A 16,166-nucleotide genomic window follows, 5' to 3' on the forward strand; every position below is an offset into this window, starting at 1 on the left:
TGTTTGATAGCATTTAATTGAGAAGACAAATATTTTTCAACTTATATGAAAAATAAAACCATCTCCCCTAAATAAAATTTTTCATGAAAAAGAGCTAAAAACATATTTTAATGGTTGTACAATAGAATTGAATTTCATGAAAATATAATGTGTCAAACACTAAAGATAAAATTCAATTCCTTAAATGTGATATTTTTCATGCTATCAAACACATCCTTTGATTGCATTACCTAGAATTTAATTCTTGATAATATTGCCTAGAAAACAAAAATCACTCCACCCCATTGGAAAATGAATTCCATGGAAAGAAACTTTAAATACTTGTACCATACATATTTTTTTATAGAAAAATTAAGAGTGTTTGATTATTTTTCACAAAAAAAATATAATAATTACATATTTTTCATGATAAATGTATATAATCAAATACACTCTTAGTGTGAATAAGAAATATACAAACACATGAAATAAAATGAAAACCCTAGGAGTACTTGGTAAATGTTATGTAAAAAATAATAAGCCAAAAGCATATTTATAGGCCTAAACCCAAAACTTTTGCATTTTTTTTAATTTTAAACTTTTCGTAGTTTAGAATATGTTTATAAATTTAGACTAAAAATATATTTATACTTTTAAACTTTTGTGTGTGTGTGTGTGTGTTTTTTTTTGTAAAAGTATAAACTTTTTGTGATTTTAAACGTGTTTCATAAATTACACAAAATTACTTATTTAAACACTTATTCACTAAGCGATATATAGGCACTCTGACGTGGTAATTTTATAATGTCTTCTCAACTCTTTCTCTCTCTTTGATGACATCTCTTTTAACTTTCTTTATCTTTTCGACATCTTCTTAACTTCTCATCTTTCTCCAGTTGCTTATTTTCTTTTTTTTTTGACATTTTTTTTCAGTTACATCTCCCGCAAGAAAATGCTACCTTCAAATTGGCATCATTTTCGAGCCTCCTCAAATGGTAAGATAATTATCAACTTGAGTATATCAATGATCCGTTTAATCTAATTAGTCTACATAGCTAAATTGGAGGAGATGTAGGAGACACCAGAGAAAAGGAGATGCACTTAGAGAGAGAAAAATAAGAGAGTTAAAGAGACGTCGAAAAATTACTTCGTTAATAAGTATGCGTATCACTTACTAATTTAAGTGTTTAAATAAGTGGTTTTGTATAATTTAAAATGTATTTGAAATAATAAAAAAATAAAAATATATACTTTGGATGATTTCTTCTTACAAGCACCCCGCCCAACAATTGGTAGATGAGATAAATCAAGAGATTCACAGCATTCAAGAGTCAAACACGAATATGCTATAAAGGTAAGTACGAAAAACCTATCCTAAGACTCTATCCTTGGGCCAATATAAATATATAGGTAAATCACACCAAAGATTACTAAATTTTAGCATGTTTTTTATTTTGATTATGAAACTTTAATTATTTTCAATATGATCATAGAAATTTAAAAATTTTTACAATGTAGTCACATATAAGAATTTCTAGCCACTTTATAACTTAAGTGGGTGAAGTGGCGCTGATGTGTCAAATAATAAAAATATTATACAATAATATTTTAATATAATATTATTATATATTGACATGTGACACGTTCTAATTGGTTGTCATTGCATAATAATTTTTATTATTTGTCATATTAGTCAAAAAAATTTATATGTGACCACATTATAAAATTTTTAAAATTCTGTGATTATATTAAAAAAATTAAAATTTAATAATCAAAATAAAAAATACACTAAAATTTAATAATATTTGGTGTGATTTAGCCATAAATATACACTCATTTAGTTAAAGGACCCAATTTATTTTTTCAGTTTAAATAATTTTTTAATATCGCTAAATAGGTCACCACCGAACACATTCCAGAAGCTTCTCTCGGATCCAAGAGAAGCAGAAACCTTCGACCACCCTGAATCTCGTCTTCGCCTTCAACTTTCGGTGTCCTCTCACTGCTTCCTAGTTGGATTCTGACTCTTCTCTTTTACCAGTTTGGGTTGGTTTAGAAAGCGACCCATTACCCCGGCGGGTCTCAGAAAGTTTGACTACGACAAAGAATTATAGGGTTTGTGTAATTCACGAGCTTCCCCAGGGTATTTTAACTGGTTTAGCAAATTTTTGTCGCCATCCTACTATCAATAAAAGTTGTCACTCTCATTCTATTTGCAAATTCAAATGGACACTTTTTGTAGATCTGATTTGAAAATTTTGAAGTTTGCATGTAGTCTTGTTGATCGCAAGAGTGAGCAAACATGGTGAAGGATGGGTTTGAATTGAAGGATCAGATGAAGGAATGGTTCCAAGAATCTGAGACATTGATTCATCAGATTCCTCAACCCCAACTTTACGCCGCAATTGGGGTTCTGTTGCTGACTACCATCCTCCTCTTATTAGGTGAGTCAAGAGACAGATGCACTTGCATTTCTGAATGGTTCCATATTTTGGTAATTTCCTGTGGGTTGTTTATTTTACTATTTGTTTATACAGTGCAAATTACCATTCTTGGTTTGCTGATAATGTGGCATGAGTTTGGATTAATTCTTCTATAACAGCAGAATTGAAGTCAATTCTTAAAGAAATGCATGATCTTGCAAGCATTTAGTTTAGTTTTGTTGGAATAAGGGTCTGCAAGGTAGACTTATTGCAAGAGGAACTCAGTACCATTCACACTATACAATGAACTATTTTGCAAAGCCCGTGTTTACATTCCTAACTTACTATTTTCGCTTAGAAATTCAACAATATTGCATACGTGCCCGCCAACTTTTTGGAAGGACATCTAAATGTCTAAATGTTAAACTCTAATTTATCATCCTTAAGAACAATTGCTTTCAAAGATTAGGACTTAGTGATGCTTTCTTCAAATCAAGCATCAGTTCCACTTTCCGATACATGCTTCCCACCCCAACCCAACAAAAAAAGGTGAGTCTTTTATCAGTGTTTATTTTATTGTCTTGAGTCAAAGCGCGGACTTTATTCTCCATTGTCTGAGTATTGTCTGAATCAAACTTACAAATCATTCCTCCTTGCTTGACTATGCAGTTAGTTTGTTCAGGCGCACAAAACCCAACACTATTGTTCTGACTGGACTAAATGGAAGTGGAAAAACTGTTCTTTTCTACCAGGTATGCAATTGGTGTACTGTTTGTGTTGCATATTTGTACTGGTTGACATGTACTTCAATGCTTTTGTCATGATCCTAAGGATTTCCCAAGGATAGATTAGTAAATATAATAGTAGGAGTTTACATTTCCTTTGTATTTTCTGTTATAGGGCTTTGTTTTTAGCTACTAGGCAGTTGGGCTGTTTGTTACATTACATATGGGTGCAAGTGGGAGACTGTTAGGCTATATATAAGCCACAACTGAGGATAGAAGATTTTATACTTGAATTGATATTGAATCTCTCATTTTTCTCTCTAGAATTCTCTCCCATTCTCCCTCTCGTTCCCTTCTGCAATTCTCCCTCATTTTCCTCTAATTTCTTCCCCCATTTCTTCCAATCATTCCGTTCTATTCAATCGGATCCTTCTGATGGCCAATCCAACCCTGTTATGAACCCTAGGTTCATGACAACTTTATTTTATTAATGAGATTAGTTGCACAAATAGAAGAGAAACAAGTCATTCCATTCTTGAAATTACTTTATGGGGTTTCCATGTCCAGGCTGAGCTAATAGCCTGAAACCATGTTCTTTTGACGAAGCTATTTATTTAATTCCCCAATTTGGACCGATTGTGATGTTAGGAAAGAACTGTCATAACCCTAGGATTTAGATAGGGTCTTAGAAGGAATTGGAAGGAATTAGGGGAAGAACAGAGAATAAATGAAGGGGGAGATTGAACAGAATTAGGGAGAAAGTTAAGAGAAATGAGAGGAAGAATGGAGAGAAATTTAGAGAGGAAAATGAGAGTTTCATTAATCAATTCAAGCATGCCTTCCATCCTCTCTAGCTATGGCTTATATAGCCTCACAGTATTGCACACATGCACCCATGTGCAGTTACAACAATAACTATAACTGACTATAGCCAAAACAATTAGTTATAACAAAAAGAAGAAAGGAAATTACAAAGTATAGTAATGCATGTAAGCTAAATACTATTATATTTTCTACTCTATTCTTGGGGATCCTCGGGGTCATGACAATTCCCCCCTCCTTGAGAAAGTTCTTGTCCCCAAGAACTTCAGCAATTGGTCACTGCTCTTACCCAATACCAGCTCTCTCAATCTGTTTCATTCATCTTTCCTTCTTTCTCCTTCTAGGCATCTTCATCTTCATTCTTAGGTTTCCAAGATCAATTCCAGGCCTAAGTTGACCCAAAACTTCCATAAGGAAAACTTCATCGAGTTCAAGCCCAAAACAACCACTCCCGATAATAGTTATCCAATCAAGCTTGTTCTCCCATCTATGGACATGGACAAACATACTTAGTAGCTAGATGTCATGTATTAACCTGCTATAAGGGGAGTTGCTGTAATTAGTGATAGTTAAGGGGTAAAATAGAGTAGTATGGTAGTATCTAGCTGTGAGGGTTGTACTTAATTAGTTGTTGCATTAGCAGCAGGTACATTCTCATGCACATGTAGGTGGTTACAGCATATGGGAGGTTAGGAATCGATCTATATATAGTGTTGAATTCTCTCTTACGGATATGAAGAATATGAGAATCTTTGATCATTCTCTCTCTCTCTCTCTCTCGTTCTCTTTCCTGCATTCTTTCTCTCTCTCTCTCTCTCTCTCGTTCTCTTTCCTGCATTCTTTCTCTCTCTCTCTCTCTCTCTCTACTTCTCCCATTTCTATTCTACTGTTCGATCGAGAACCATTGTCCACTTCAGGGAGCTTGCAATCTTGGTATCAGAGCACGCTCTTGGGCATCAATTGGTAATCACCAGAATTATAACCATGGCCAACGGAACGAGAATGAAACAAAGGGAGTCTCAACTACAACAGGTGACAACGATAATAACGGAGATGCAGAATCGAGTGAGAACACTCGAAACCTCTATTGGAGCTGGAGTCGATTCTCGGATTGACCAAGCAATGGAACGTTGGAGAGTGGAGAGTTGCGAGCAGAACACTCTGTTGCGGGAACAGATGATGGAGCAAATGCAGTTGATTGCGCGAATGTTCACCAATCAACAACCTATAAGGCTCTCTCCCGAGTTTCCCCCGAGAGAAAGAACGGAGCCCATTTTTCCTAGAGTGGGAATAGAACCTCAACCGGTAGGAACGTCGGAGTTTGAGTTTGATACGGACATGGTGGGGGAGAATGTAAGAGATAGGAGACATGGAGCCTCGGTGAATTGACACAACCCAAATTACCCCATGCCAAAGCTCGAGATTCAATTGTTTGAAGGGGAGAATCCGAGGTGGTGGACGCAAAGATGTGAATTAGTTTTCTCCCTATATCAAATTCCGGAACAACATAAGATCACCATGGCTTCTGCTTACCTGAATGATATGGGAGATGCTTGGTATTAGGCGTGGCTCGTGGTTAAGGAAGGAAGCCCTTGGAGTGTGTTTGTGGAGGACCTCTATGTGAGGTTCGGAGATAAAAGCATGAGAGATGAGTTCGAAGAGTTTAATAAACTCAAACAAGAAGGATTGATCCAGGTCTATTAGCAGAAATTTGAAGAATTGAGATCGATGATGATGGTGCACAATCCTCAGTTATCTGAGGAATACTATGTTTCGAGTTTCATTAGTGGCTTAGAGGATGAGGTGCGACCTATGGTAAAGATGTTACAACCCCACATGGTGAAGCAGGCCGCGGAAAGTGCAAGGTTACAGGAAATGATTATTGAGGCAATGATGAAAAAAACAAAGGAATCAGACGAGAGGGGTGATAACAGGAGGGTGGCAAGCAGTAAATAGATTGACACCAAGAGAAGGAGGGTCCCATAGCAGAGGTGTCTTGGCCTTACCTTCCACCAATCCTGTTCCTTCCACGAGAGGCAAGCTGCTAGAGCAAAGGCGAGCAGCTGGCTTATGCTACAAATGCGGGGATTGGTACTTCGAGGGTCACAAGTGTAAGAGACAACTGTTACTGTTGGAAGGGGAAGACGGGGATATTGAGGAAGGAGAAGACCTATCAGAAAATGAGAGGGAGAATCAAGGGGAGATCTCATTACATGCCTTAAAAGGGGTGAAGAATAGTAAGGTTATCAAGGTGGAAGGAAGAGTAAACAATCAGCCTATCATGGTCCTCGTAGATGGTGGGAGTAACCATAGCTTCTTGGATGAAGCTGTGGCAAGAAGGCTCGGGCGTGAGGTGAGCCTATCCCATCCCTTATCAGTAACGGTTGCCAACGGTAACAAGGTGATGAGTTAGTCGTCTTGTAGGGGCTTTTGTTGGGAGATGAATGGAGAAAATTTTTCAACAGATCTGAGATTGCTCAAGTTAGGGGGTTGTGATGTAGTGTTGGGAGTGGATTGGGTGAAAGGAGTTAGTCCAATCAGCTTCGATTTCAATAAAATGGAGGCGACTTTCGAAAAGGATGGCAGCAAAAAGGTCCTAATGGGCAATCCGGAGGTGGGAGTGTGTAAGGTCATCTCGGGGAAGCGGCTGCAGAGAATGTCTAGGGGTCGATTTCCAAAGGTGGCTCAACTCTTCTCCCTCCATGCAGTGGAAATTACTGAAGAAATCACTAAACAAGAAGGAGAGATACACGTAATGGTCAACAGCAAGCTAGACTCTCTTAATCTACTTTTGATTGAGTATAAGGACCTATTTGCAGAACCCCACTCCCTTCCACCCAAAAGAACCTTTGATCACTCAATTAACCTGAAACCTCAAGCTGAGCCTGTGAACATAAGATCATACCGATATCCTCCTAAACATAAAATTGAGATTGAGCTACCTATCAAAGATATGTTAAGAAAATCGCTCATCCAACCCATCAACAGTCCTTTTGCTTCGCCCGTTTTGCTTGTTAAAAAAAAAAGATAGTTCATGGAGATTTTGTGTTGATTACCGTTAACTAAATTCCATAACCGTCAAAGACAAGTTTCCAATACCTATAGTAGAAGACTTACTTGATGAACTTAAGTATGCCACTGTTTTTACCAAATTAGATCTTAGGTCGGGTTATCATCAAATTCAGATGAAACTCGAAGATATTCACAAAACGGCCTTTAAGACCCATCAAGGAAATTATGAATTTCTTGTAATGCCCTTCGGTTTCACTAATGCCCCAGCTACTTTCCAGTCCTTGATGAATAGAATCTTTGAACCTTACCTTCGCAAATTCATTTTGGTGTTCTTCGATGATATTCTAATCTACAACCCTTCCTTTGCTCAGCACATTTACCACCTAAAAATCACCTTTGAGGTCCTTAGGTTCAATCGATTGTATATTAAAGAGTCAAAATGTGCCTTTGCTCAAGAACAAGTGGAATACTTGGGCCACATTATATCTAAAACGGGGGTGAGCACGGATTCTAACAAAGTGGCAGCCATGTTAGACTGGTCGCGACCCACCAGTGTAAAGGGACTTCGGGAATTTCCGGGGTTAACTGGTTACTACCGTCGGTTTGTCAAAATTATTGGAATTATCAGCCGACCCCTAATCGAGTTATTGAAGAAGGATGGGTTCCATTGGAGTCATGAGGCAGAGAAGGCGTTTGTCGACCTTAAGGAAGCTGTCAGGAAGGTTCCAATGTTAGGTTTGTCGGATTTCAGCAAACCCTTCATACTGGAAATGGATGCGTGTGCAAGTGGAATCGGGGCTGTCTTGGTTCAAGAGGGGAGACCCCTAGCCTTCCTGAGCCAAGCATTGGCACCTAAGCACCTGGGATTAAGTATATATGAGAAGGAATTGTTAGTTGTATTGATGGCTGTGGATAAATGGCGCCACTACTTGGAAGGAGGTACATTTGTGATCAAAACAGACCATGAAAGTCTGAAATTTTTATTGCAACAATGGTTGCATACTCACTTATAGCAAAATGGTATGACAAAATTAATGGGGCTCAATTATTCTATTCAATATAGGAAGGGGAAGGAGAACAAGGTAGCAGATGCCTTGTTGCGGTGTTTTGAAGGGGGCCAAGCAGTTGCATTAACTGTGGTGATTCCAGATTGGTGCCAAGAAGTTAGTGCAAGCTATGAAGCAGACGGGGCAACTAAAGAATTGTTGCAGCAGTTAGTGGTCAATCCGACGGCTAAACCAGGGTATACTTTGGTAAATGGCATCATTAGGTACCAAGGAAGAATGGTTTTGGGAAATGACAAAAGGCTCAAACACAAGGTGATTGAAGCTTTGCATAATTCACCTATGGGAGGACATTCTGGAATTGTCAATACTTATCATAAAGTGAGACAACTCTTTCAATGGTCGGGACTAAAGAGGGATGTTATGGAGTTTGTGATGGGTTGTGACACTTGCAAGAGGTGCAAAACAAAAAATGTGGCCTATCCGGGATTATTACAACCATTAAACATTCCAGGGTGGACTTGGGAAAGTATCTCCGAGAAAGTATCTCCATGGATTTCATTGAAGGACTTCCAAGGTCGGAAGGGAAGGATTGTATTATGGTAATAGTAGACCGATTCACCAAGTACAACCACTTTGTGGGGCTGTCTCATCCTTATACTGCCAGAGAAATTGCTAAGATCTTCATGGATCATGTAGTAGCATTGCATGGGGTACCCAAGGCTATAGTATCGGATAGGGATAAGATTTTTACTAGCCTACTTTGTGTCACAGCTGCGCTGTGGCCACAGCCGATCTTCCAACTCGAAGTGAATTGGAAGCAGGCGCTAGAGAATCGTGAGTGAGGAGGGAAGTTAGAATAGGAAGAAAGAGAGAATGAGAGAAAGAGAGAGAGAAATGGAGAGAGAATACAAAGAATGGAATCAGAAATTGGTTAATTCATTCATGCTCATCTAGCAGACTGACATAGAATTTATAGGACCTATAGGGGCTGTCACAGCATATTCTCTCTCCTCTAACAGATTCTTTTGTCCTATTCTAGCCTCCTTTACACCTGGCATAACAGCCTAACAAATTACCAGCTGGAAATGCAAAAGGGCTCTAATTAATAATGGAAAGAAAATAGCTAACTATACTTAATATCTGCAACAAAAATTCTTATACTTCCGGCCTTCCTCTTGTTTCGTGACACTTTGGAAAGAGTTAATGCGATTATTGGGGGTCAAGCTGAACGTGTCAATTGCCTATCATCCGGAATCTGATGGCCAAATGGAAAGGGTAAATCAAAGTCTAGAAATGTACTTGAGGTGTACATGTTTCCTGCAACCAAAATCCTGGCATAAGTGGCTGGCCACTGCTCAGTGGTGGTATAATTCCAGCCACCATAGTGCCATCAAAAGGTCTCCTTTTGAAGCACTTTATGGTTACAAACAGCCATTACTTCCTGCGGTTGGAGAGACATCATCAGTTGCAGCCCTAGATACCTCCAGCAAAGGCAACAGGCTCTACAAGTGATCAAGATCGAGCTGGCCAATTCAAAGAACCGAATGAAACAGTTCGCGGATAGAAAGAGAAGTGACAGGGAATTCCAAGAAGGGAAAGAGTATATTTGAAGCTACACCCGAGGCATCTAAAATCCCTATCTCAAGGACCTATTTCAAAGTTGCAACCAAAATACTATGGTCCATTCCCCATAATTGCAAGGGTGGGTAGTGTGGCTTACAAACTACAATTTCCGGAAAATTCTAACATTCACCCGGTATTTCATGTACCGCTTCTCAAGAAATCGGTGGCCGAACAAGAAGTCAGCTCCACCTTGCCTAATTCTCTACAAGGTGAGGACCAACCTAAGGAACCTCGGGCTATTCTAGATAAGAGAGTGCTCTACAAGCATGGAGCCCCCATCACTCAAGTATTAGTCAAATGGTCGGGCCTACACTCCGACAATAATACTTGGGAATATCTCCCAAAATTACTCAATCAGTTTTCGTGAGTGGCAAGCCTTCTCAATGTTTCTTGAGGACAAGAAAATTTTGATGAGGAGGGGTATTGTCATGTATTAACTTGCTATAAGGGGAGTTGCTGTAATTAGTGATAGTTAAGGGGTAAAATAGAGCAGTATGGTAGTAGCTAGCTGTGAGGGTTGTACTTAATTAGTTGCTGCATTAGCAACATGTACATTCTCATGCACATGTAGGTGGTTACAGCACATGGGAGGTTAGGAATCTAGCTATATAGAGTGCTGAATTCTCTCCTACGAATATGAAGAATATGAGAATCTTTTGATCATTCTCTCTCTCTACTTCTCCCATTTCTATTCTACTATTCAATTGAGAACCATTGTCCGCTTCAGGGAGCTGACACTGAAACTTGGAGTCCAATGTAAAGACTATCCATCTCTGTGACCTCCATTAGTAGTTCTTTACCATCCAATACAAGTAAGAATGGTAGACCTTCATCCTTAGTTGCAGTTATTGTCTTCCCTTTCAACCCACAACCATGCTTTGTTGTAGAAATATCAATAGCATCCTCAAAACGCAGCAATGGAGGATTGTAGACTTGCCTTGGATACTCATACCAAGGCTGTTTGTGAACATTCGCATTAGGAGCTACTGCAACTTCAATTCCAGCTAACGATTTTTCAATGATTGACACCTGGCCAAGTGTCTCATCACTAGTAAGAGTGTTTGAGAGGCTGTCAATTAATTGAATGCCATCCTCCAATTCCTTTTCCTCACTCTCTTCTTCCACTTCTCCTTTTTCCTTAAAGTTGGACTGATTTTGTTGCAAAATCCCAAAAACGTCATCATCGAGAACTTCTTTTCCAAAGGAATTGGTGTGTTCCTTTAATTCTCCTTTTGCCTTCCCTATCAATTTGTTCATTACAGATTCCCTTTGGATAATGCCATTCACCCTTAATCTCATATCTGATGTTGCACTTCTTCTCCGGTTACTCCATTTTTAGGAATTCCTCTTTGTTAAAACTTCTGTGATAATCATTAAAGTATTCTACCGGAAAGTTGTAATGATACTTCTTAATAAGGATCATCACAAACTCTTGCAGCTTCTCGCGTATCATAAGGCCAAATTCCTTGCTCGTATCATGTATCCCGTTGCTTGTTCCTTTGTCCCTATTGCTGCTAACTGAAAATGCAGCCTTCTTTGGCTGCCATTGAGGCTCCATTCTAGCTGAAAGTGAAGCATTTTTCTGCTGTAATTGAGGGCTCATCTGCTTCATGTATGCACTACTCCCAATGGTCTCACGAGCAGGTCGTTCCCCTAAAAATGCAACACCCTTCTGCTGCGATTGAGACTCCAATGTCCTCGTGCGTGGACTACTCCTCCTAGCCAAAATCTCACTGGCTAGAAAAGCAATAGGGCAAGAAACCACAGCTCTTTCCATCATAAATCCCCACACTTCCCTTTTGTAACTGCCTCACCCAATCACCTCTTAAATTGATCCAATAAGTGGCAAATTGCAACCACTGTTATGCTTCAAGGTCAAGTCTATTGTAGCAACGGAAGAAGTCACACAATTACAACGACTTGATCGGCCTTCTAGAGTCCTCTAGATCGCCTAACTGTCATCTGAAAATTATAATCGGAATCACAACAATTGAGGATGCTAGAATTCACCAGATCTGTTGAATAAGAAGTTGTCTGAAATTTATGTAAAACCATTGCAGCTTTTGAACTGAGAATTACTACTCCCTTTCGGTTATGATCGGTCTCAATTTCAACAACCGAGACTAATCGAACTCGCTGGAATTAGCTGTTGGAAGTTGTTGAATTCACAACCAGGAAGCGCGGGTCACTGGATTACAACGACCTAACTTAGATCAACTCCACTTGTTCCTTCAATACTCGCCTAATCGAACCTCTCAATTGCGCCTTCCAAACATGAGCCTAACCATTAAGATTTGTTGGAATCTCAAACGGATTTGCCTGGCCAAGTCACCTTTCAATTCGGAATCACCCGACCTACTCGTTTGGAATTCCTGACCAACACTCAGTAAATTCACAACTGAGAGTCACTCTTCCTCATCATTTCCAAGTTCGCACAGAAGGTTACTTGAGTCGCCTTATGGAATTGCACTCATTGTCTAATTTTCCTTCAGTTCTGAGCCGAGTCGCCTTGCTCTTTCTCTCGGTTGAATTGTTCTTCGCCTCGGCCCGAATTCGCTAACTCTGCTTTAGCGACTTTGATATGGCTTTAGAAGTTGCCTGCATTCACTTTGGAAACCACCTTCCGGAATCGTCCAAATCCAATTCAACAGTTGAGGACTGCCGCTTAGTTATAGTCGAACTAATCAAAATCTTAGGATGGGCTTTGTTGCGGTCTCTGAGGATTTGATCGACTCTGTTGGAGCTCCCTATGAGTTCGATCAATTCTATTGCAGCTCTTCAAGAGTTCGCTGGAACCACCCGAAGTCTTTGCTCTATTGATTCCGCCGAGAGTCGTCGGAATCAACTGCTACCAATTGTAGGAATTACAGCCAAGGAATGTTTGGCTCTGATACCATTTGTCATGAACATAGGGTTCATAACGGGCTGAAATTGGCAATCGGAAGGATCCGATTGAATTAAGGTCAAGAATAGAATGTATAGAGGGATAATTGAAGAAGAATGGAGAAGAAATTAGAGAGAATTGAGAGAGAGCAGAAGAGAGAATTGTAGAGACAGAGAATCAGATTTTCTTTCATTCATTCAAGCATGCCTTCCATCCTCTCTAGTTGTGGCTTATATAGCCTCACAGCATTGCACATGCACCCATGTGCAGTTACAACAATGACTATAACTGCCTATAGCCAAAACAATTAGTTATAACAAAAAGAAGAAAGGAAATTTTATAGTAATGCATGTAAGCTAAATACTATTATATTTCCTACTCTATCCTTGGGAATCCTCGGGGTCATGACAAGTAGTTCAGCTATATGAACTTAAAAAAATTGTCATTGGTGACGTCGTTGAAGAGTTGTTGGCATTTTTAATGTAGAATCTTATTTCTTGGACAATATGTTCAATCAACATGTTCTGATTCAAGTTTTTTCCCCCTCTTAGCATTCTTCTAAAGTATTTAGATGGTCTCAAAGCCCAACACTGGACTTGATGGCCACTGATAAAAGACAATCTCACTGGTGAGGAGTCAGTAATCAACCCCTGCAGATGTCAGGAAGATGATTGAGAATCAAGTGAAGAGAGGATGCTCGAGAGATAGGGGAGAAATAGACAAGCAAAGGAGAAAAGAATTTTCTTATCTTCATTGTCTCAATACAACGTAATGCATCTCTTTAATATATTGCCTCTAGAATGAACTACAACTGCTACTGTTTAACAAGATGAATGCTAACTTCCTTTAAGCTACTGACAACTTCCTAACTAAATTGAACAACTCAGCCAACTGAAAACAACTTTGGGGTCAGTTCCTCTGCTTCTCCATCTCTGCTGTGCTCTGCTCCAGCAAATCTTTCTTGAACAATTCTGCCTCAGCTCAAGCTCCAGGCTCCAGCTCGTTCTTGCTAACTCTTTTCTTTAGTTACTCTATTGGCTACTCCTGATACCGTCTAGGGACCCTCCTGCTCCTGTGTGGCCTTTCCCTTGAGACAGCAGCAATTTTTGTAGCACTGTCCTCAGCATCTCTTTAGCTGGCAGCAGCACCCTTACAAGCTGCTCCTCTCTTCCCCTTCATAGTCTCTTCTAGCATCATATCAGCCACTGATTCAAATGCCCCAAATGGGAGATGGTTAGCCACATAAACATTAAATCCAGTGACCTGAGTTTATATTTAAACTGTTTCTAAATTTGTTTCCTTTTCATCTAGTTTGATTAATGGATACCTTTACCCATTTGTATGGGCATCTCACTATCAGGCATTTTATATTTCATCATACAAACTTCTGATTGCTCATTATGGATGTTAATCTGTCCGTGTTCCAGCTGCAAGATGGCTCTTCCCATCAGGGTACTGTGAATTCAATGGAACCAAATAAAGGTACTTTTGTGCTTCATTCGGAAAGGAGTAAGGTAATATACTTTTGTGCGTGAAATATAAGCATAAATCAAGAAAGTGTTTTATTAGCAATGTGTTTTTTATCTGCAATTTTGTGTGGTTGTTTGGCAATTTTATGTTTTACATGTGTTGAGAATTTACTGATTGCAATTGATTGCTTCCCTCTCATCTTCTTGTCCAGAGCCACTTGTCAAATTAGAGATTTGCTTGAACTAAACAAGACACTTTATGTATCATTGACAGAAGGACAAAATAAAGCCTGTTCACATTGTTGATATTCCCGGCCATTCTCATCTTCGACCCAAATTAGATGAGTTCTTCCCTAAAGTAGCTGGCATAGTGTTTGTAGTTGACTCTTTGGAATTCTTGCCAAATTGTCGTGCTGCTTCAGAGTATGTGCATCATGTAATATATGAGATAAGGATCCAAGTATGCATGGGTTACGGTATGATTCTAACATGTGCGCTATTTTATGTGAAAAAGGTACCTCTATGATATTTTGACCAGGGCAATTGTTGTGAAGAAGAAAATTCCAGTACTTATCCTCTGCAACAAAGTGGATAAAGTTACTGCACACACAAAGGAGTTCATACGGAAACAGCTGGAAAAGGAAATGTAAGAGCTGAATCTCAATTCTCAGTTGATTTTTGATTGCTGCTGGCTTCTGTTGTCTCCTAAATTACCTTATCTTGGGTGAGATCGTGTGACTGCTTAGGCTGTCAAAATTATGTGCCTCTTAGATATTGGTGGTAGGTAGAAGAGACATGAGTCCAAGGAAGAGAATCTAGTGTACTACTTATGCACCGTTTTGAACATATTTAGATTTTCATGACTGATATTACTGTCGGAAAAGAGGGCATTCAGTTGGACGTTTTGGCTCACTTCTGGGAATTTTTCTTGCTGCTGATTCATAAACATTTAGTCGTCCAGTTATTTGTATGTTTTGTTATCTATGTATATCTAAAGTGAATTATCCGTTTCTTCTTCACTATAATGTGTATTTTGATCAATCCATATTCTATGTCACTTTGTAGTGAGAATCTCCGGGCCTCGAGAAGCGCTGTATCAGCAGCCGATATTGCTAATGAGTACTCTCTTGGTGTACCTGGCAAAGCCTTTGCGTTCTCTCAGTGCCAGAACAAAGTGACCCTTGCAGAATCCTCTGGTCTGACTGGTGAGGTGGCTCAGCTGGAGCAGTTCATCAGGGAGCATGTGAAGCCTTAACTGGATACTTTTACTTATTCCCAGCCAAATTTTGTCTCTCTTCAAGGATTAATTGGTCTTCCCATCTTAACACTGGAGTAATTCGAGAAGAAATGGTCAAATAGATTGCAAGAGACTGAAGGCAGGCAGTTTTGAGGGAGCCCAAATTCAAGTCATATTTGGAGGTTTTGTGGTTGTCTTGAGTGCGTTTGAAACACTGATGGATGATGCAATGTCCTTGATAGAATGATACCCGCAGCATCCTAGCTGATATACCTGTTGAAGCATTATGAACACCGAGCGTGCTTTTGTCTTTCATATTTAATTGATTTAAATTTGTATCTCAGGGAGGTCTTGGGATGATGAATGGCTGCAAATTGCCAGGCGCCCTTTATATCTTCATTCTTTTTTATTTATGTTTTTGCTAAATCACATGTCTTCATTCCTCGACAGATCTCTCTGTTTTCTATAACCCATGTTTTAACAGTGATATGTGCTTCTTCATGCCTATGCCATGTTAATTATGTACTTAATTACTTATTATCTATCTATAGTATTTCACAGTTATAAAAAGTCATTTATTATTTTAATATATTATACTTTGCTGTCAACCTAAGCATATCAATTTCCTTAAAAAAATTATTGACTTTACGCCTATAATCTTTACGGTTTGAATTAACTGGCTTATATTATTTAGGAATGAAAAAGGTGTCATTTCATAACTTTTGTAAAGAACATGACATTAGTGCAAGTATGAGAAGATGCAAAAACAGTAAATTAATTAACCCAAAAGAGCCCCAACTGTAGTCTGTAGTGAAGCCAAAGCCAGGAAGCAGCCATGCATCGCTAAGTGTACTAAAAAGGGAAAAGTTGAAAAAACATAAACTAAAGATTGACAAATTAAAGGGTTTGACACTCATCTCTTTATTCCATGCCAACTGCACACTTTGGTCATGAACACCATGTGCAACCCTATCTCTTGCAGGCT

The 16,166-nt window shown here is 39.0% G+C and overlaps 1 protein-coding gene across 5 annotated transcripts; it reads left to right on the forward strand.

The window, feature by feature from the left end:
• Positions 1-1,897: 1,897 nt before the first annotated feature.
• Positions 1,898-15,712, forward strand: LOC127800635 (uncharacterized). Of its 5 annotated transcripts, none has more exons than XM_052335358.1 (7): positions 1,898-2,122; positions 2,244-2,423; positions 3,072-3,154; positions 13,903-13,989; positions 14,219-14,367; positions 14,483-14,590; positions 15,010-15,712. In XM_052335358.1, the coding sequence occupies exons 2-7, from the start codon at positions 2,282-2,284 to the stop codon at positions 15,197-15,199; spliced, it is 759 nt and encodes a 252-aa protein (XP_052191318.1). In that variant the 5' UTR covers positions 1,898-2,122; positions 2,244-2,281; the 3' UTR covers positions 15,200-15,712. The 5 variants fall into 5 exon arrangements, with proteins under 5 accessions (XP_052191318.1, XP_052191314.1, XP_052191315.1 ...); XM_052335354.1 differs by having other exon boundaries at positions 14,459-14,590; positions 15,010-15,710; XM_052335355.1 differs by having other exon boundaries at positions 2,255-2,423; positions 14,459-14,590; positions 15,010-15,710.
• Positions 15,713-16,166: the final 454 nt, after the last annotated feature.

This window comes from Diospyros lotus, chromosome 4 (assembly GCF_014633365.1).
Source record: "Diospyros lotus cultivar Yz01 chromosome 4, ASM1463336v1, whole genome shotgun sequence".
In the NCBI taxonomy this organism is placed as follows: domain Eukaryota; kingdom Viridiplantae; phylum Streptophyta; class Magnoliopsida; order Ericales; family Ebenaceae; genus Diospyros; species Diospyros lotus.